Source organism: Eleginops maclovinus, chromosome 18, assembly GCF_036324505.1.
Source record: "Eleginops maclovinus isolate JMC-PN-2008 ecotype Puerto Natales chromosome 18, JC_Emac_rtc_rv5, whole genome shotgun sequence".
Taxonomy (NCBI): Eukaryota; Metazoa; Chordata; class Actinopteri; order Perciformes; family Eleginopidae; genus Eleginops; species Eleginops maclovinus.
Window position 1 is genome coordinate 8,870,721 of NC_086366.1, and position 20,787 is coordinate 8,891,507.

The following is a 20,787-nucleotide window of genomic DNA, read 5'->3' on the forward strand; positions in this document are numbered from 1 at the left end:
GTCGTGAGGGGAAAAGAGCCAATGTGGGAGAGGAGAGGAGAAGATGTACAAGCTAGAAGACAAGAGGAGAAGCTCTGTCCAAAACATCAATCTTAAACGATTGTCTACACATAATTGTGGTGGATTGAGGACAGTTAACTGTCAGTTTAAAGGGATAAGCATATGTCCGTGTCATCAGGCATGTTCAAGAGTCACCCCTGATATCCAAACACAGACACAGTGTCTGAGATCCATTACTTCAGACTGAAAGCCCTCTGCAGTGCAGCTGCACAGACATGAGCAGCAGCATGCAGAGCACTGCAGCCAAACACCAGACAAAGAAAAAAGCTGTCCTGTATGCCAACATTTAAGAATAGGTTTCTCTTCAGAAAATACAAATTTTAGTGTTATCCAAATCCCTCGACAAAAAACTGATGAGGAAACTCTGTTCTTAAAGCAACACTTAACCCACAATAGAACCATTCGTTTTAAATTACTCACCCAGTGTTACCTTGAATTCTTCATTGTTTTTCTTGCATGCCTCCACAGTGAATGAGAATCCAAAAAGTCTTGATGACATGAAGCAATTGGGGAGCAAAAACAAAGTATATCAAAAGATCAGTTGGTAAACTGTCACACTACTCTGCAGATGAATTCAAGTCCTATGTTTCCAGTCATATACTCATTACTTTCAAACGCATGCATTTTCAATAAAACATTTCCATAATTTGCATAAAGAGATTCACACTTCACACAGGTTAGCTACCTTTGAGGCATGCAACAAAAACTGGATTTTCCTCAAGAATTCAAGAAAACGGGGTAACTGATTTATAAAGGAGCATTTTGTGAGTAAATTATTGCTTTAAGTGGTTTGAAAGTAAGGATGGAAGAAAAGGCTTTGCATCTAGCAAGTAGTTTATATAATTGTTCTATGATTTCAATCATTGATTGAAGAAGCAGCGGCACATTTGAGACTAAACGCACACTGTTAACAGATACAGATAAAATGCTGACAGGTCTGGTCGGTGCCTAACACAAACAGGTTACTCCTGCTGCATGCAGCAGGAACCATTTTACAACCTTTAAGTTACACCAAGGATACAACTCAAAATATGTGCTACAAAGAATGTACTCACACTTCAGAGGAGCAGAGTCACAGCAAAGAAAAACACATGATATACATTCATGTTTAAGGGGCTCTTTTTGCATTATCATCACCTATTATTTTAGCCGTTTCCATTCAGTTCAGTAAATAATAAACATGCTGCGATGATGGAAAATAGTAGGACCCCAATAGGAGTTGGCATAAGTTTTACAACATTTTATACATCTAACAATACATCTATCAATTGAAAGACGATGATCAGATAAAAAAAATGGCAGATTTTGTTCATTGGGAGTCTAGCACACAAATCACTGACTGTTTCCAAGGTGTAAAAACAGATAAAGGGTTCAAATTTAACATTAGAAATAAAAACACAACTGCACTATAAGCAATTACAATCTGTGGCCTGTAGCCGTTTACACAAAGACACACAAGTCATGACCTTTTTAAATTATTTCTTTATTTATATATATTTATTTATCCATCTCAGTTTGGTTGATATTCTTTTTAATCATTGTTGTTGCACTTTAGTATTTTTGTACTCAACAAAAACAAAAAACGACAAAAAAAAAGGGACAAAATGAACCGATAGAAATCAAATAAAAAATGAACCTAAGAAACAAGAGTAGAGCAGAGCTGGCTTGCTGAGGCTGGGGTGGAGAGAAAAGACGCAGGGGAAGGGAGAGTTAAGACGGTGGGGGAGGTGGGTCAGTCTCATCAGGCAGAAGATAGATGTGTGTGAAGCATTATTACCCCTCTGTCATCTGCAGTACTTTCCATTCACGCTGTCCCTTCCTGTGACCTCGGCTCTTTCCCTTCCTGAAACAACAGTTCTGCTCACAATAGACAACGTAGAGCCTCTGGTCTTAAATGCAGGATTTCTATCCTGCCATGGGACAAGGGACAAAGTCTTCCATTACAGACATCTCCTCTCGTCTTTCTCTTCCAGATCTCATTTCAAACAATGAAAGAAAACAGGAGGATGGATCTTAAAGAGGAATTAGGGAATACCGAGATGGAAAGGGAACTGCCTTCTGCCCTATGAGCCACTTTAGAAAAAAACCCAGAAAGAAAATAAGAGTGTCTTTCACTTCTGTACGCACTCACGTTTTAGAGGTTCTGATTTACCGCTATAGCTAATTCAGTCTGCTCTGAAGGGGAGCGATTGTTGGTAAACAGGAAGTGACAGCGTGCAAATGAACAGCACAGGCGCTGCATGACACAGTCTACAGCTCTCAGATGTTTATAGCATTATGAAAAGTCAACCGTGCAGCCAGCTATTGTGAAACCTGGCCAGTATGAATACGTACAAGTGGAGCTTTACTCTGTGCACCACAGTCTCTTGCTGGCCCAATATAGACTCAGTATATAGGAGGATAAATAGAAGTCAAACAATAAAATAAAACGTTTTTTAAAAAAAGGGAGAGGTTCAATCTTCTGCTGTGGTCCCCAGTGTGCTGTAGCCTCCATCTGTATTCCTCTGCTGTGTCCAAGTCCAAATCAAGCTATTCCTTCCTATGGTCACCTCCGGAAAGGTTTCCTGTGTAATGTTTGAAAGGTGTCTCAAGATGTATCCATCTGCAGCAAGATCCATAAACTGTTCATGAAACGCAGTCATCACTTCCTCCCATCTTCCCTTCCAGGGCTGAAACAAGTAAATAACTAAAACTGAATAGGAGGGGTGAGAAGGTTGAGTAATAGTAGTTGTAGTTTCCTCCGCCGAAGTAACGAGGTTAGCCGTGTCCGTAAGGCGTCGTCCGATCAGAAGCCAATGTAGTAAAAGATGGCCGGAGGATCACAGCAGATAGGTAGGGCAGCGAGAAAGAGAAGTGGGGTTTGTCCATCTCTACACTCGGGATGTTTAGGATGATATGTCAGCTATATTACAAGTTATTCCCTTGATTTTTTTTAGTCTCTTTTTGTTTTTTTGAGTGTCAAGTCTCTGTAGCACCCGAACCAACCCAGACAAAAAACCAAAGCCTGACCCTGTATAGCCTGCCACAACGACCCCGTTAACAGAAAACAGGCCCAACATCAACAAGAATGACAGTCACAACAACATCGATTGAAATGATACTTTAAAAGCAACACAAAATAATTACTCTCCTCTTATTCAAGTGTCTCGATATATAATAATATTAAAACAAATAAGAACAATCTTTTTTACGACACAGAAAGATCACAAGGTCTCTTCTCTCTGTCTTCTTTTGGCTAGAAATCTCAAAATTCATTAAAACTAAAAAAAAACATCCAAAAATACAAATGATAAACAATACCAATATAAAAAAAGCCTCCCCGACATCTAAAAACAAAAAAGAAATGAATTTCATACAGAAGTTGCAATAGCGTTCTATACATGGCGTCACTGTACAAGGAAAAGGAGCAAATGTCTGGTAAAACTACCCACAATGCAATACACTGTCACTGACATGGGAAAGGAGGGTGGAGGGTAACCAAAAAGGTGGGGGAATTTAGGAAGAGGATTTGAAAAAGCGGGGAAACAGAGCGAAGAGGGGGGGGGGGGGACAGACAGAGAGAGGATAGCTTGAACCGAAAGTGCAGAATTACTGAAGTAATCAAAGAACAATGTTGTCTTCCTTGCAACACAGAACTGTTTTCCTTTAATAATAATAATAATAATAATATTCATTATGATAAAACCTCTTTTACAGGAAACAGTAATAACAATAAGAGTAACAATATTGACCATAATGCCTACATGGACATCAGCCATACAAATGAAGTTTAAAGGAAAATACGAAATAAAATGAATGCCAGAACAATAAAGGAAAACAAAAACAATGGGAGCGCTGGTTTGTCCTGTGCGATGTCACTGAGCTCCATCTTTGGAGAGAGCGGTTTTTGCGCCCGACAAAGCTGAAAAAAAGTGGGCACATGGCCGCCACCGCCGCTGAGACTTCAGCCCGCTCAGGAATGATCTGCTGCGGGGACAGCAGGAGGTGGGGAGGGATGGAGGAGCAGACTGAACCTCACCTTTCCCCTCCACTTACATCTTCTTCTCAGTCACGCACACACACGCACACACACTCACACACACTCACACTCACACTCACACACTCACACACTCACACTTAATGTGAATACTTTGGGTTTGTGGCAGCAGTGTGTATGGTTCTCTGACTCTTTAAACTATAACTGTATCAATGCGTTGGCCAATGAGGCACATCATGAAGTATGCCAACAGTAAATAGAAGATAAAGGGTGAAAGGGGAGGATTAGGTCATGGCGGCAGGTGGACGAGGGTGGTGGTGAAGGAGGGAGGAAGTGAGGAGGGGGGAATGAGTGGAACCCCGATCTGCCCATGATGGGATGTGAAAAAGAGGAGACAACCTGCGGAGATGGATGCTGGATGTCTGTGCAGAAAAATGCTGGCACTTTGACCTACTAAACCCGAGGCCCCGTCTGTGACCCTCACCCCCACTAATGTATAACACCCACCCACCCACACTCCCCCTCTCTTGCGGCGGACTGCCCTCCCGAGGACTGATGGAGACAGACAGATGGACGTAGAGCGCCCCTGTTTGTGCAGAGAACGGTGGTTTGGTGTGATGCTGCTCAACTCAGGATGGCTGATATGGACCGCTGCACAGGAGGCACCCCTTCCTGATGAGAGAGGGGAATAAGAAACAGTTCATGAGGGGTCCTACACCTTTTCCAAAGACAAATGTAGCCCATTTTCAAGCTCCCCCCCCCCCCCCGTAGATCTGTGGCAAATAACATGTTTTCTCACAGTATATTGATTACCTCATCATATCTGATCTTCACATTGTATCAGCAGTGGTCTGAAATACCAACATTAAAAGCCACCTCAGACTTTGTATTATGACCTGTATCTGAAGTTTCCAAAGCTAGCTAACTTCTCAATCAAAATGAGTTTCTGTGTTTGTATGATTGGTTTCATAAAGCCTTGATTGTATCCGCTGGGATTCTGTGTTTTAACTTGAAACCACTATAATAAATACTTTTCACAGATGAAAAAAGTGTCAGGAAAAGTCAAAACCACTGACATGGCTGACTGATTAAAAAAAAAGAGAAAAAAGGCATTTTATACGCGTGTGTACCTGTGCTAGACCCCAGCCTGCTCCATGCTGTACTGCAGGTCGGGAGGCTTGTAGCTGAGGAGCATGTCACTGGTGCAGGAGGAGGGGTAGCAGGCTGCCGCAAGGAGCTCTTCCTCCACGTCACACGCTGCGTGAGAGGAACAAAACACACATATTTTACAAATAAGGACGACTACAGAGGCAGTATTTTGAGTTGGATGAAAGCACGTCTCCTACTGACCCGACTCTTCCCGCTGGCGCAGCTGCTGGCTTCCTGTCAGAGACGTCTGGCTGAGAATGTCGGACATGCGAGCGGAGCTTAGTGCCTTCCCGGCCAACAGGCTCATCCCTGACATAGGCTCTACCTGATCCTGGACAGAAAGAGGAAAACTGTTAACAACATGTTTACAGTGAGAGGTCTGCTTTCCGCCTTCAGTCATCCCTCTACTAAACATGCTCTCTCCAGCCCTGCATGCTAGCATATTGTCACACATGTAGCGCACTGAAATACCCAGTTTCAAGTGTCAGCGCTGCAGGCTTGAATGCACAAGATGTAATTTTGCATCACCGCAGGTTTTTCCAATCAAAATAACTACAAAAAAACATTTAAAAGTAGCATGGGATCATAACATGTGCTCTCCTAACAACGTTTGCCAGGAGTTTCTTCTTCTTTAGTTAAAAAATAAACAAGATCCAAAAAGTATATTAGTAAACTGTGGCTTGAAACTGAATAAAGGAAGTGAATTTATGCAGATCCTGACGCTTGCTTAAAGGGGGTTTAACATAACAGGCGACCACATGAAACAGAAGGCTACCTTGATTAAAATGTAATATTTCTCTTGGATTGAAAATTGTATGAAACCTTTGTGATAATGTAAGTACATAACTCTAATGTAGAAGAAACATAACGTAGGTCTAGTCATTGTATTGCAGCGGTATCACTCACATAGGCGTCGTCACAGGTCTGGATGGTGTGGTGGCGCTGCAGCTGTCCACGGGACCTGTAGGTGTCAGGCTGGGGAGCCCGCGAATAACCCACACCATTATGGTCAGGCACCTCCATGGCCTGCCCCTGGGGCCTGCACTCCACATGCTCAGACTCTGAGAAAAGATATGAGGGAACTGAATACACCATGTGATGATCTTTCCTTCAGAACAGAGGTTAGTCAGTGCAGGGCTGATGGGTGTTCCCTCCCTGCAGAGCCCAAATATATTCTGATTTATAAAATAGAAAATAGAAATATCTATATTTGAACTTTATAAAATACCACAGAAAGCTGAATGGTTTGTTGCTTTGTGCACATTTGAGGAATGAAACGTCCCCCCCCCCCCCCCCAAGTGTGGATCTGCCCCGTCTTACCTCTGGCTGCAGGAGCGTTCTGTAGGTATCCACCGTGCCTGTGTGTGGGGGAGGTGTAGGGCGGGGTGCCACCTTGGGGGGGCCCCAGGAGCTCATGACCATCTCCTGCCTTGGCCAGCAGGCCCTCGTGGGGGTGGTGGTAGCTGGTCGGCACCTCGTCCTCCTCCATGCTCTCGGAGTGGGGTAGGGTGGGGCAGGGTCCCTGGGCCGGGTGCTGCTGGGGCTGCACGTCGGGGGGTCGGATCTGGAGCAGGTGGTGGTAGTGTTGGCCTCCGGGGGCCCCCTGCGGTGCTGGCTGCTCCAAGGTCTCACCCTGGCTTAGCTGGCGGAGAAGCAGCATCTCGCCATACTCTTGGGGGGCGCCGCTGGGTGGGGTGGGGGCCGCTTGGCACGGCCGTGGGCTGTGCCTCTTCAGCAGGGCAGCCAGGTCCTGGGGGGGCAGCCTGGGGTCGGCATGGCCTGTTAGAGAGTGGCGGGGGGACAGAAGGCCCTGCAGGGTGGGAGTGACATGCTGTTGCGGGGGGCGGTAGTCCAAAGGAGTCGGGGAGAGCAGGGCCTGCTGAAGTGTCGAGGGGGGGCCATAGATGCCGGCCCCAACCGCCCCGCTCTGGTAATCTTCCAGGCCGGGAACTGTGAGGGAGGTGCCCTGCAGGTAGTGGCCGTAGGCGGCCCCCCGGGACGCAGCGTCGCCAGAGAAGAGGTGGGGGTTAAACTGCGCCTGGTCATAGCCCGGTGTGAAGCGGCCCAGGCTGCGGCTGTACGGGAGGAATGCAGAGGAGGATTAGCCACCTGAAACACCAAGCATCCTCTTTAGATTATAAATAAATACGTCTTTGCTTTTAGCTTTCACTAATCAACAGGAGCACGTATTCACTGAGAGGTTTCAAAAGGGCACATTTAGATCCGGTAAGGTTTAAAGTTTGTTTCACGTTCTCTCAGTGAAGACAGTCCGGGTTTAAGGGGACTTTTTACGGGATGAAACAGCCAGGGGTTCCAGGAGTACTCATCTCCTACCTACTGCTGAGACTGCAACATACTTGAAAAAGACTGACACCCAAAAACTCACCCAGCTACACTGAGGAGGAGAATTTGTCTGGAATCTCTCACATAGAATATCTGGCCTGGACAACAGTATTATTGGCTGAAATACAATTTGTATAAAAGACAGAGGACATAGGAAAAATGCAAAACAGAAAGAGTGAGAAACACACGATGATGAACAAAAGAAACAGCATGGAGGCGTCTTAAGAGTGGTGATGGAGAGAAATGAAACGGAAGATAAAACGGAAGACGACACAGAAACAGTCCACTGGAAATGTTGGGCCGCCATCGGGGGACGTGCAGACAGGATGGGAGGGGGGGTCACCTGTGCGTCTCGGCATTGTCTGCGCTAAGCTGCTTCCCGAGGACTCTGTGCCCAGGCGTGGACAAAAAGCCGCCCTGTCTCTGTGCTACACCTCCCAGCTCCACCTCCTGAACCTGAATGGTCACCTGAACAAACAGTCGATATTCATTATTGATCAGAGTGACCTCACATTCAGAGAAGATTTCACTCAAAAACTATACATGTTGATATCAGTAAAAAGGAAATGCGAGGGGCTCTCTGCAGTCACCTGCTGTTGTTGAGGTACACCCTGTGCCAACGGGACGGTGGGGCGAGCGGAGGCTGCTTGTTGATTGGTTGGTATAGAGACTCGAGGCATGCCTGTGGGGGGCGGGCTGCCACTCTGGGCCTGGTACAGCGCTGGGGAACCGTGCTGGTACTGCACTGGTGACGGACAGCCTAGGAGGGGAGAGGGCTCATGAGAGCAACATCTGTGACATCGTCATAGATTGATTTCTTGAAATGAAATTAAAAAACAAGGTAAGAAAACAGACTCTGCGCAAGTTCAAAGTCTAGCATACATTCATATCTGAACCCTGGCCTATTTTTCTTGGTTTACATCCCATCATTTGGTGTTTTTCCAGAAAGAAACGGTGTTTGGAAGAGAGCTACCTACATTTATATTACCGCTTCTTAATTCGTTTTTGGGCTTGATCCCAACGGGCTACCTCATTAATGGTTCCGTTAGACTAGGTGAATCAAATCAGCTGTTATATCAACATGTTAATCACAGTTTATTGTGCGCTTGTTGATTGATGTGTTTACTCACCTGGTGCCCTTGGTCACACTTGGAAAAACATATTCATTGAGTCGGCATAAACTAGGCCTTCCAGTACATTATTCTTTACACAATGTCAGGAATGAACGTCTGTGTCTGTTTGCAGATGACAAAGGCCAGTAAGAAATGAAGAGCATGAATAACCCCTCCAGTGTATCCATTTAAAAAATAAATGATAATATGTGTAAACTAAAATAGTACTGAACAGTCAAAAACTGAGTTTGATAACCAGTCTGCTATTTCTGTAATCTGTCAGAGGATATAGACCAAAGGAAGATGGATCTATACATTTCTAGTCACATCATCAGTCGTTGGAAGCATTCCAAAACACTCCTGCGACGGTGTTACTAACCATGCCCTTGCATCATGCCTGCAGAGCCGGGCGGAGGGCTCTGGTTGGGCTGTCTGAAGAGGTGGTTGCTGGGATGTGTTGGCGGAGGACTGGAGGGCTGGATGCGCAACCTGAGGGAGGACAGCACAGAGGAGGAGAGGAGAGGAGAGACACACACACACACACACACACAGACAGAGACACAGAGAGAGAGAGAAAGACAGAGACAGAGAGACAGAGAGAGAGAGAGAGGACAATGATGTAACACTACAGTCGATAGCACTGCACCACGGTATCAAGTTCATTGTTCACCGCTCAATAGCTGATGAGTAATGTGTGTGTTTGTGTGTGTGAGTGTGTGTGTGTTCACCTCTGGAGCTGGTGGGTTAGATGACTGGGCTGGCTCTCTCCATGGCCTAAAGACAGACCCTGCAGGTAGAGAGAAACAAAATGTTGTTATAAATGTTATTATTTTACATTTTAAAGAACGTATTTAAAGTATCACATGAACTCCTTGCCCTGTTTTGTTGTTATATAAATGTGACGGTACTGTAAGGCCACCCGGTTTACACAGCGGGATTACTCCCTTCATAACGGCAGCAGTGGGAGAGCAAACTGTTTTTTAGCTGCAGTTATATTTGTTATTGTACACTTTTTGAATCACACAAGTCTGGATACACTTATTCTACAAGTAGTTTTATATAATTAATGTGAGTGTAGTGATAGCTTGTATCTGTTACTGAATTTGAGTATCAACATTATGAACACAGCTTTAAAACTATTCGGTGCAGCCCTGTTAAAGTCGACTGAAATCTTCAATAGGAGATGGTTTCTCTAGAAAATAAACTGCAGATTGAGTTCTAATTAAAGGAGTTGCAGCCCTACTGTTATTTTTAACCCAAGCAAGTTCTTCCCAGTCAGTAAACAAATCTAATATCTCAATCTTCCGTCACAAGAGCGGACAATCATATCGCGTCCCATTTTGCTGATTTAAATCCAACCTGTTGAGTAAGCTTTCCTCATGTTATGACCCTCTTTCACCTCAGTTGTTTTTAAGACTCCAGATTATAACCTATTGCAAACCTCACAATGCTTTAGGAAACCACAATGCGCAGAGGGTTTAGTTTCGGCCTGTAATGACGTCATTATGACTCGTCTGCGTCACACACCTGGATTTGCTGGTGGAGGATCTGTTGCTCGTGCTGGTAGAGGATATGCTGTTGCTGGGTGTGCTCCAGGAGTCGCTCATCCTGCTGAGCAGCATACATTTTCTGCAGCTGTTCACACTCCTGTTGGAAAACAAAGACAGGATTCCCAAATATTACATTTATATGCCAACAAGGAAGTAACTCTAACAGAGGGTTAAGTGTTGCATGTAGAACAAAAGCCAAAACTTTAAAGCAACTTATCCTTTAATGGCTGAAATTAACTAAAGCATTTCAAATCTATCCGTGTTTAACTTGTCTGGCAGAAATAGAAATGTGTATTTGATCATCGATATGTAACCTTTGTTACTAATTCTTAACGTGTTTGTACGAAATTGCATCTTGAGGTATTACACCTACCAACAACAAGCAGTTTTTTTGCAAACATTGCATTTTAAATCAGTTAATGGTGTTTAGCGCTCTAAGGAAATGCACTTTAAATGTCCTAGTGGGAGTTGAGGCTGACTTTAATATGAAAGAAAGTCCAAATGCTTGAAGAGCACAGGTCGGCTCCTACAATTAAGCCAATGAATGTTTAGTGAAGTGTTATATTTTGTTAATAAAAGTAACTGTAGTGCAAAAGGCTGTAAAATAACATCCAAACTCAAGAAAACAACAGTCCTGCTGCAACACGGTCTGAAGTGGTATACTAGGTACTGCACTTGTTGATTTCAAGTCAACAAATCTCTTTAACCGGGTCTATAGTAGGTCATGTGCGAGTTAACCTCTCCACTAGCTGTATTAACCCTCTTAACACGTAAGATAAATCACATAATCCCAACATGCAGGAGCACGCCCCAATGACAACATGATGATTATACTCCCGCCCCGAACCTCCGACTGGGTGAAGTAATCCCATTGCAGTGTCACAGCGGATGATGTGATGTCTCGAGAGGTAGCTTGAGGTTAGCACTCCTTAGGCAACCCTGTGTCTGGATTACAGCAAGTCTAATTGTGTCAAGAGTTTTATCCCTGTCCTTATGGACTGTCAACACTTTCGCCTTACCTGGACCACCAGACCTTTTTCCTTTTATGAAAGAGGAATTCATTTCAGTGGAAGTGTTCTCAACACCATCATTTTAAAAAGCATTCAAAGTGCTCATTAAATGTGTGTTTGTAAATGTATTGAATGGCAGCATCTCTCGAATACCTGATTGTTTCCGTATAGCTCAAGATAAACATTTTTAATTAAGTTACTGTATTGAGTGTGAAAGGTGAAGAAATATGCCATTTGTCACTTCACTTGTAGAACTACAATGATTGGTCGACTGACCAATTCAAAGAAAGACATTTTCATGTAAACAAATCCGGATTTTTTTTTTCTTTAAATGTTGGTTGTTTTGTGATTTTGCACTGTTTTATATCATATTTCTAGTTTATCCAGCAGGTTAAACCCCATAAGATGACCCACCTGTTTTCATCCTAAACATCTGATTATAAACCGAATATTTTTAGGTTTGGAAATGAAAAAGCAGAACATTTTACAAACATTGAGGAACTGGGTTTGACATATATTTGATTGCTTTCTGACATTAGCTGACTTATTGATGATGAGAACAATCTTTAGTTGCTGCCCTGCCCCGTTAAGCCTGTCAATACTGCCCAGAGTTCGGCCCGCGCTCTGCCAGTTTCACTGAGCGGCCAATTTGTCGCCTGGTGTCTACCCAACAAAGTTACCCCGTTTCACCTTGCACTTGTGTAAACCCATGCTCTTATCTTAATGTAGCCTTATCATGCCACTCGAAAGGCTAAGTAAGACTTTCATTAGTCTCGCTTGAACATTAGAAAATCGTAGAGACTTGATCTGAACTCCAGGAGTGGATCCTTTTCATTAAGCTAACAGAGGCCTCCCTGCATCCTCTCTCCTCCTTTGACCTTGTACTCATACCCCTCCACTATAATGCAGAATATATAAGATAAATGTATTGCCAAGTGTTATGGCATCACATGAAGTAGCAGTTTAAAATCTGTGTTTTAATTTACAATTAAGTTAATTTTGCTATTTGGCAAATTGAAAGATTGAAAGGGGATATCAAATGATGTTTAGAAGTACCGTTGATGCTCTTAACAAGGTCAAGTTAAACTGGCCTGCTGACCGTGGCAGATTAGTGACTTGAAAGCTGCTTTGGCCTAATTAAAACAGCTTCTGTGGACATTGGTACCACAATCAGCTAAGCGGCAGGTAATAAAGCGAGTGGCGTCACCAGCCAAGGATTTATCATTTGGCTGCCTCCGACCTGGCATCTCTCTCAGGTCATCGCTGGGAGGAGATAAGACGCGAGTAGGGTTGGGGAGTGAGGGAATTTGAGAGAGAATGAAAAGCTTCCATTGGGTCAGAAAGGACTGATGGCACTACGTTTTTTTTTTTGGTTTTTTAACACTGCATCCAATAGTTAGCCATAAGAAAAGGAAAAAAGTTTAAATGTAAAAGATTATTTAAAAATCATGATCGTGAGCCCCTTACTGTGGCTTTCTTTTTCTTGTATTGAAATGGTAGCTGAGCCCAGAGAAAGGATGATGTAGCAACAGTCAGAATCCTCAATGTGGCCCGCATCTATCTATCTAGGATTACTACTCTTGCACCAACTGCTGTATCACTGACCTCAGCTTATGACAGGCAGATTTGCAATACCAGAGACCTTTGGTTTGTATCCCCCAGAGAACCATTGCATCAGAGTAGTTGCCTGGTGTCACTATTTCGGCACTTTATTTTCTTTAGAGCATGTAGTCGCCCTTACAGCAGTTTTTGAAACTTCAGCACAATGTGAAATAAGTGTTTTCAGTATAGCTCATTAACTCTATGGACCTTTCCACAGATTTGTGTTTTCTATTTTTTTCCTGGACAGTAAGACAGGTTAAGCAGGCAGGAGAAGTAGATGATACTCCATGATACTAAAGTTTCCCTATTATGCTTTTTGGAGTGTTATATAGGTTTGTGTGCATGTAAATGGTCTGCAAGGGCTAAAATCCCAAAGTTCTTCAGAGGGAGTTTCTCTCCCACATGCCCCCCCTCCATGCCTGAAACACCATTGGACTCCTTTGTTTATTTAACTTTGACACCCCTATGTAACACTTGTGTTTCCACTAGCAAGCGCTTCAACACATTGTACGTAATAGGATAAGGGGCGGGACATCTCTAAGCTGTTGACCAATCACATCAGAGCCGGCCAGCTAAACATCAGAGCAGCCTTGGCTGTGTATTCAGACAGAGGAGAAAAGAGGTGCTGCAGCACAGGCAGTATGAGAGAAATAAAGAGCTTTTTGAACATTAAAGCATGTAAACATGTCACAGAAGAGGCATAAAATACAAATATGAACCTGAAAAGAGTAGAACATGTCCTCTTTGAGCAGGGTGATGTACCTGTTTGAGCTGCTTAATGATGCTGCTGTTCTCTAGATGAGCCTTGAAGGCTTGGATGGAGGCTGCGCCGTCAGAAAAGCGCCTGACAGGGGAGAAGCGCTCCATGGGGAGATGAAGGGTGTTACAGTCCTTATAGCTCGATCTGAGGAGGGGGGCCATAGGGAGAAGACACAAACACGTGCACACAAACACACACACACACATGAAGACGCAGCATGACGGATGACACAGACACATTGACACACACATTCAGACACAGAAACACACATAAGAAACTTTAACTCCTACAAAATATTACAAGTTTGTGTCAGCCTGTGATTTATTGAGTGTAGAAAAATTGATATGTGAAACCCAGCTACACCCTTTAAATGATTTGGTACCACTTTGCAATAAGACCACCCTTATAAAGGACTCATGAAGGGTTTGTAATTAGGTTATAAATTAGGTTGTAAACAACTTATTAATCATTAAGAACCATTTGTAAACCAGTTGTAACATAGTTTTCATACATCAACACAGGCTCACTATTTGGCAAGATGACTAAGCCTTATATTGGCGACATAGCTTACTTCGTCTTCTTCATCAGCCAACATCCTGTATCTGTTGTTCACGGAGTTGATTCTCCCCCCCATCCATCTTGATGTTTTGTTTATTTCTTGTCTTATAAAACCTTATCATGATTTATAAAGGGTTCACAACCTAATTCATAAATTAATTACAAACTATTCGTAAACCCTTCATACGGGTAGTCTTACTGTAAAGTGGTACCAGTTATTTCGTCCATCCTGCCAGGATCATGACAGGGGAAAAGACAGGTTATAGAGCAAAGTTGTAACTTCAAAGAGGAATTTTATAAATCTGGCTATGTCTCATATTTACACCTTTAAGCTGACACATATTGTTTACTGAAGTTCATCTACAAACGGAAACTTTAGGACATTAAGGAAGTTACGTTTCTTAGCTCTTCACTAAGCACTACACGCAAAAAACATCTGCCATCACTGGCAAGTTGAGGACATAGTCTACATTTCATTGCTTAGTGAAGAGCACATAAACAACTGCAATGAGTTGGCATGCAGATGTTGAGCAGATCACAGCATCTGTTTGCTAAAAGGTTTTCCATGAACAAAGATACCAGTTCTAGCTTTACAGCGCTATTGTAGCTCAACAGAGCGTGTGATGTCCTTCAACAATTCAGCACACATTGTCTAACAGGTTCTGCTCATCACTGCATCCAAATACTAAAAGGACACCTAGTATCTCAAAACACTTTTTTAAACAGAGTTGGAGAAGGATGATACTTATGGGGGTCACCAGATAGGATTGGACAACATTGAAAACACTAGAATATGGCCGCTACAGGAGGGAGAAAGAATAGAAGTCAAGATTTAGCTTTGGGAAGGTTGTTCGTACCAGAACAACCTGCTAAATCTGACCAGGTCACATACCTGCTTTTCCCAGGCTTATGAGGAGATAAGGGTTATTCTAAACGCACAGCTGATGTGGAGAACTGCTCTCATGTGCCACACCCTCCAATCTCAAACACCACTTTTGACAAAGAAAATATTGTTCTTCCTTGGAAGGAGCGAAACCTTCTCACATGGTGAGAGAAAATTCTCACAGATGTGTGTGTGAGATCAGCTGTGATTGCAAGTGAATGTGTGTGAGAGAGAGAGAGAGAAAAAGACAGAGTCAGGCTTACTATGCCCCTCATTAAAGTGTGTTTGTGTGTGAGTTTTTGTGCATATACAGCTCGGAGCGGGTGTGTCCCCTCACCGGGTGTGTGTGTCGAGGGCCCAGCCCCCCCTCTGGCGGGGGCCCTGGGGCCGCTGTGACTCTGCCGAGGGCTCGCCATGCGATGTGCTCATGAGCGCGTGCGTCGTGTGCCGCTTGGAGCGGTTCGCCAGGTACCTGGGCCGCAGGGAGGGGGGAGGACGGGGGTGAGGGTGGGAAACAGGAAGCAGTGCTGGTCAGCTCTCTGTCCTCATTGGCTAATGGAGACGGGGGGATAGGCCCGCCCCTTCCCATCTCTGCCAATGGGTGCCGTCATTCATATCATCTTAGCCAATCAGAAAAAACATTAATGAAATTACACCATAGATGGATGTTAGAGCTTATGGGTATCCCACACCCACACCCCCCAGCTTCCAATTTAGGATTGGACTGGATGTCTTTTGTTTTTTTCATTTTGCAAGCTTCAGGGTTAGCAAAGCTGTGTGCGAAAGAGTGAGAAAGGTTGGAGAATAATTTGGCACTTTGAAATGAAAGAGATAAAGAAGCTTCTGGCCAAAAAGTTTGAAAGATAGTAGGGCTGGATTTGGTGGCAGAGTCAGTTTGAAACTGTGGCAGAAGGCACTTGCGCGATGGAGAAAGGAGGAGAGATGGGGTAAGCACCACAGCAGAGTGGCCGCCTCCCGTGGGAAAAAGCAGAGCAGCCTGGAGGCACTCACTCCCAGCAACCCAGGACACCAGCACAGTCTACAGAAGGTGCTGTCTGAAGAGGAGCAGCTGGAAACACAACTCCATACACCAAGCCTGTGTTTGACCCTGTCCTGATTTCAGCTCCTACTATGTCAATGTTCTTAATATGAGTGATTTGTCTGACCTCTTATATAAAACAACTATGAACCCCCGCTGTCTGGTTCTGTTAGGTTTAGCCCAGAGTGTTTTGCATTTCTATATTCAAAACGTGTTTATGGCTGATAAAAAACATAGAATGCAGTGATGCATTCCTGTATTTACCATCAATAGATTATAATAAATGTTGTGAGATAAAGTTTGAAAAGAATAAATGTTAACCTAAATAATAATAGCCTCAGATTATCCAGTTTAGACAGCACCCCTGTACAGAATTCCCCATCACCAAAAACCACGGGTTACCTCTGCACGGCCTCTTGGTCTGGCTCTCCATCCGAACCCTCCTCATCCACCGGAGCTACAGCAGGGATAGGGTGCTGAAAGGGGCAACGGGTTTACAGTCAAAACTTCCCACAGTTTTATATGAGGGGTATTATAAATGACACCCATAAAGACATCCAGATCCTCACCGGACTGGCGACAAGCGGTGAGGGCCCCCGGGGTCTCTTGAGGAGCTGAGCGTGTAGCTGAATGTTGGCCCCGCCGTCGGAAGCTCTTCGGCCAAGAGGCCCCATGCCGTTGAGTAGCTGCAGGGTGGGCGGCTGCAGCAGCGACTGCTCCTGGAGGGATCGCAGAAACAGGGAGTCAGATTGGAGGAGGAAACTCAATAAAGTTGATATCTCCTCTCCACATTCATTAATAGGTCGATATTCACCACAAATATGCCATTAGGAGATTGGCCTTATGATCTTACTAGATGCCAATTGTGGCAGGGGTTGGTACCAAAACTCGTGCATGTGAGAGTGGGATTTATGGATGTACGTTAATATTCCTAACACGAGGTTTAAGCAATTGAAATGTATTTTTAAATCAGAGCCAAACATTAAATAAAGTACAACCTTTTTTTGGTATTCCTTTGAATTTTGTGTTTTGTGATTACAATTTAAAAATGTTTCCGGCTGTGTATAAGATCTGCTAGTACAAACAACTAAACCAAAAACGATACCAGGTAACATGGATCATGGACAGACTGCTGCTACGACTGTACCTTGTACTCCAGCTGCTGGGTGGGTTGCATGCTCTGTGTGGGCATGAGAGTGTGCATTTGGCTCATTTGGGGGGCCAGTGGGGGGAAGGGGGGCTGAGGCACCGCCCCGCGAGGGAAACCTGGAGGCAGTTTCTGGAGGTCTTCCTGCATCTCTGTCCTGTGGGGTGGAGGAGGGAGGATGTCAGGAAATAGTTTATGTGGTGGAAGAAATATGATATCCAAGGAAAGTAATTATGGACAGATTATTTAATCCTACCTTAAATAACCTACACTCCAGTATACCTGCCAGCTGAATATTTATAGAAGCTTCAAGAAGCTAAACACTTGCTTGCACCACCAACCTGATTCAAAGAAATTACTTTTTGATTCAGTCTTCTTCCCAAAACTGAAAGAAAATGTGATTTATTCCAGACTTAAGTAAAAAAGTTGGTGTAAATAAAAATGAAAGTATATTTTTTAGTAATCAGCTGAAACTACATACCAGTTATAGAGTAAAAATACATGTGGTGATACTGCGCTAGGTTATAGATCACTGATGGTAGAACTGAGAGGTGTGTTTAACCTTTGGTCTGGTACTCCCACAGTGTGCCGCCTCATCGAAAGGTAGCGCGCCATGGCCTCAGGAGACGGTTCCTCCCCTTCATCGCTGTCCAGTGCCATGTTGCCATCCGGCTAAACAATAAATAAACACATATTTATCATTATTAATGCCCTTTGGTAAGTGTGTGACATGCTTGTGTACATATAATAGATCATATACATGTTATATGCATTTAAATTCAGCATATCGCACGGGATGTGGGGGTGCCCAGGTATATTAACAGCCGCCAAAGTATATTCAGCGACACATCGCCGCATTTTTTTACATTTTCCTCAGTGATCTTTTTCAAGAAATGTTATTTGATCAACTGCTTGAATGTAATTATGTGGGATACACTGCCATTTGAAAATACGTGCTTCAAAGTTCAGTTTTTTCTATTGAAATCCCTGCTGCAATGCAGTAATCTGACGCATTCTTGTGTTTCACAGCATTTGTGAGTCAGCGTGGAAGCTGTGTGTGTTCTGTTTGAGTGTTAGTGCATGTGTGTGTGTGATTATGAGTATTGCAGATGGATCCAGAGCTACACTCACAGTAGTAAACTGTAGTAGTAAACGGAAAATACGGGACAGCCAGTGATTACAAACGACAAAGTTAGTTTACAACACGGTCGCAGTTTGTTTGACCGTCCCGATGACCGCACGGCAGCGTTGACTCACCTCAACAATCTGGTTCTCTGGGTTGATGAGCTGGACGTGGGGAACGGTCATGCTAACGGGATTACCCTGTGCATCCGTCTGCTGGGTATGAACACAGACACGGGAAGTTAGACTCATTTTTTAGCAAAGCAATCCCACTTGTGCAAAGGGATTGGCAGATGTGGGTTAAAGCAATCAAGTCCATTCAGTGCACAAACTGAAGGACAAAGTCAGCGTCTGAAAAACCCTTAAACAAAACGTCTCTTCTTCCAGCTGTCACAATCAACTGCTAATGTTATGACACTGAAGGAGTTCTAGATACAATTAAATCATATCTACAAAAAATGTCATGGTGTAGACAGAAAAACCTATTATTAATCAGAACTACTGCCCCACTGGATCCAGAAACTAATACTTGGAATAACCCCAACTCTCCAAAATACTATCAAAGCGAATTAATTACTGACCTATGAATGTTGAAATGACATCATTCCTCTATCCAACATTTTTCACCCAGGACTGTTGAGAATCAATCACCACATCACGCTAACACAGTGAACAATGAATTACCTGTACGGCGTTAAGAGGATAGCTAATGGAGCGTGGTGTGGGCGGGGCCACGCGCAGGGTCTTGTGTTTCTTGAGGCGGTCCGCCAGCAAACTGTAGATGGCACTGTAGTGATCGTATGCATCCGTTTGGAGGGACTAGAGAGGAAAAGGCAGGATGAATATAAGCTGCTGAGATGATGTTTTAAATATGGCTCTAATGGTTTTATGCTAAATTGTGATGGTCTGGTGCAAGCAGCCAAATGATAAGAAACATTTCCTCGTGCTCTTGGTTTGTTTTCCCTCTGTAAGCGGCTCACAAAGAACAGTGACTCCTAAGCAGCGTTCACTATGACCCTCTTTCACACAAAAGGCAGTTTTTTAATATATTTGTCAGCTTCGTATTTGTTCCCAACCTGAAGTGTGCGCTCTCGGTCCAGGCCCATCTCACACATGGCTATCAGCACCTGCTCATTGATGAGCTCTGTGTCTCTCTCCGTCTTCACCTGCTCACACTCTGCTATCAACTGGAAGAAGAGAAGGAAACTTTCATTAGTGGGTTTTTCACATTTGAAAAAAAAAGACACCTAACCTATATTTCTAATTTAGTTAAAGAAGTAGTTACACATTTTAGTAAAGGACATAGATTTCACGAGGTTACTGCTCAGAGTGAAGACAAAGTGGGGAAGAAAAATAGTAAGACGTTGTTTATGGCATACAACATATTAATCATCAGTAACTAATTCATCCTTACAATCTGTAGTAGAAATCAAATGATTTGGCAAAACATTTTTATTTTGTATGTAACACATCCAGTAGCAAGTGCAGATCGGAGATGAGTCATCTTTGCAGGAATGACACAAACACAAGGATTTGCAAAAAATACGATATGCAGCCAAAGAGAAATCCACCACCTCAGAACAAGGAGAAAAATGAGGCAGATTTGATTTGAGATCATGTCCCTGTAGATATCGGGGGCTCACCCTGTCGAAGTCTGGGTCTGGATCTCCTAGTCTCATCCACTTGTTCTTACAGATCTGCTCCATGGTCAACCGCCTGCTGGGCTCCAGCACTAACATGTGTCTGATCAAGTACTCACAGTCTGCAATCAAACACAAACACACGTGAAATGCCACCATTTGAAACGTAAAAGAAAACTGTTACAAAACACACAAAATGACATGTTTTTCGGATGTTCAGTCTGTGTGGTTTATAGAAAAGAGACATTTTGTCAAATTTCTCTTAAAATTGTGGTTGTATTGTTTCAGGTAAGAAGTTGATTCATGTAGAATTTAATCCTACCTGTGGACATAAAGAACGGGATGCGGAATTTGCCACTGAGAACCCGTGCCCGCAAATTTTGTAGAGTGCTGCCGTCGAAAGGCAGGGCGCCGCACACCAACACATATAGCACCACCCCTAAGCTCTAAAGACAGAAAAGACAGCCGGAAACAGAGATCCTTTTTAATAGGACCTAGACAAACAATTACTGTGATTATAAATAAATCAAGAAATAGTCAAGAGAGATGAAATTGTATACTATATCTTAAATCACAATCCTCTCAAGACGGCACATTCATTGAGAATTTTCGTGGTTGTCTTAGAGCCAATTAGCTACACCCTGCAGCTCAGCAGGGCGTCATGCATACCTAAAAGCCTACTCACCCATATATCTACTTTAGGTCCGTCATACTCCTTGCCCTCAAACAGTTCTGGTGCAGCGTAGGGAGGGCTGCCGCACCACGTCTTCAACAGCTGTCCTCGAGAAAACAGATTACTGAAGCCAAAATCTGACAGGGGGAGAGGAGAGGTAGGT

At 43.7% G+C, this 20,787-nt stretch overlaps 1 protein-coding gene across 3 annotated transcripts in view; it reads right to left on the reverse strand.

Moving 5' to 3' along the window:
* Positions 1–1,522: 1,522 nt before the first annotated feature.
* The window catches only part of sik3 (SIK family kinase 3), a 32,426-nt gene continuing 13,161 nt past the window's right edge, over positions 1,523–20,787 (reverse strand). The window contains exons 5-26 of one of the 3 annotated variants that reach the window (XM_063906834.1): positions 20,637–20,761; positions 20,274–20,397; positions 19,955–20,073; positions 19,388–19,498; positions 18,996–19,130; positions 18,447–18,527; positions 17,752–17,861; positions 17,190–17,346; positions 16,612–16,761; positions 16,445–16,518; positions 15,341–15,475; positions 13,565–13,706; positions 10,168–10,287; positions 9,369–9,427; positions 9,020–9,129; positions 8,119–8,288; positions 7,872–7,996; positions 6,506–7,260; positions 6,092–6,246; positions 5,387–5,516; positions 5,167–5,293; positions 1,523–4,708 (exon numbers count right to left, since the gene is read on the reverse strand). In XM_063906834.1, coding sequence (XP_063762904.1) covers positions 5,172–5,293; positions 5,387–5,516; positions 6,092–6,246; positions 6,506–7,260; positions 7,872–7,996; positions 8,119–8,288; positions 9,020–9,129; positions 9,369–9,427; positions 10,168–10,287; positions 13,565–13,706; positions 15,341–15,475; positions 16,445–16,518; positions 16,612–16,761; positions 17,190–17,346; positions 17,752–17,861; positions 18,447–18,527; positions 18,996–19,130; positions 19,388–19,498; positions 19,955–20,073; positions 20,274–20,397; positions 20,637–20,761 — 3,209 coding nt within the window. In that variant the 3' untranslated portion in view covers positions 1,523–4,708; positions 5,167–5,171. The remainder of the gene's footprint in view (positions 4,709–5,166; positions 5,294–5,386; positions 5,517–6,091; positions 6,247–6,505; positions 7,261–7,871; positions 7,997–8,118; positions 8,289–9,019; positions 9,130–9,368; positions 9,428–10,167; positions 10,288–13,564; positions 13,707–15,340; positions 15,476–16,444; positions 16,519–16,611; positions 16,762–17,189; positions 17,347–17,751; positions 17,862–18,446; positions 18,528–18,995; positions 19,131–19,387; positions 19,499–19,954; positions 20,074–20,273; positions 20,398–20,636; positions 20,762–20,787) is intronic. The other 2 variants (XM_063906835.1, XM_063906837.1) reach the window with 2 other exon arrangements.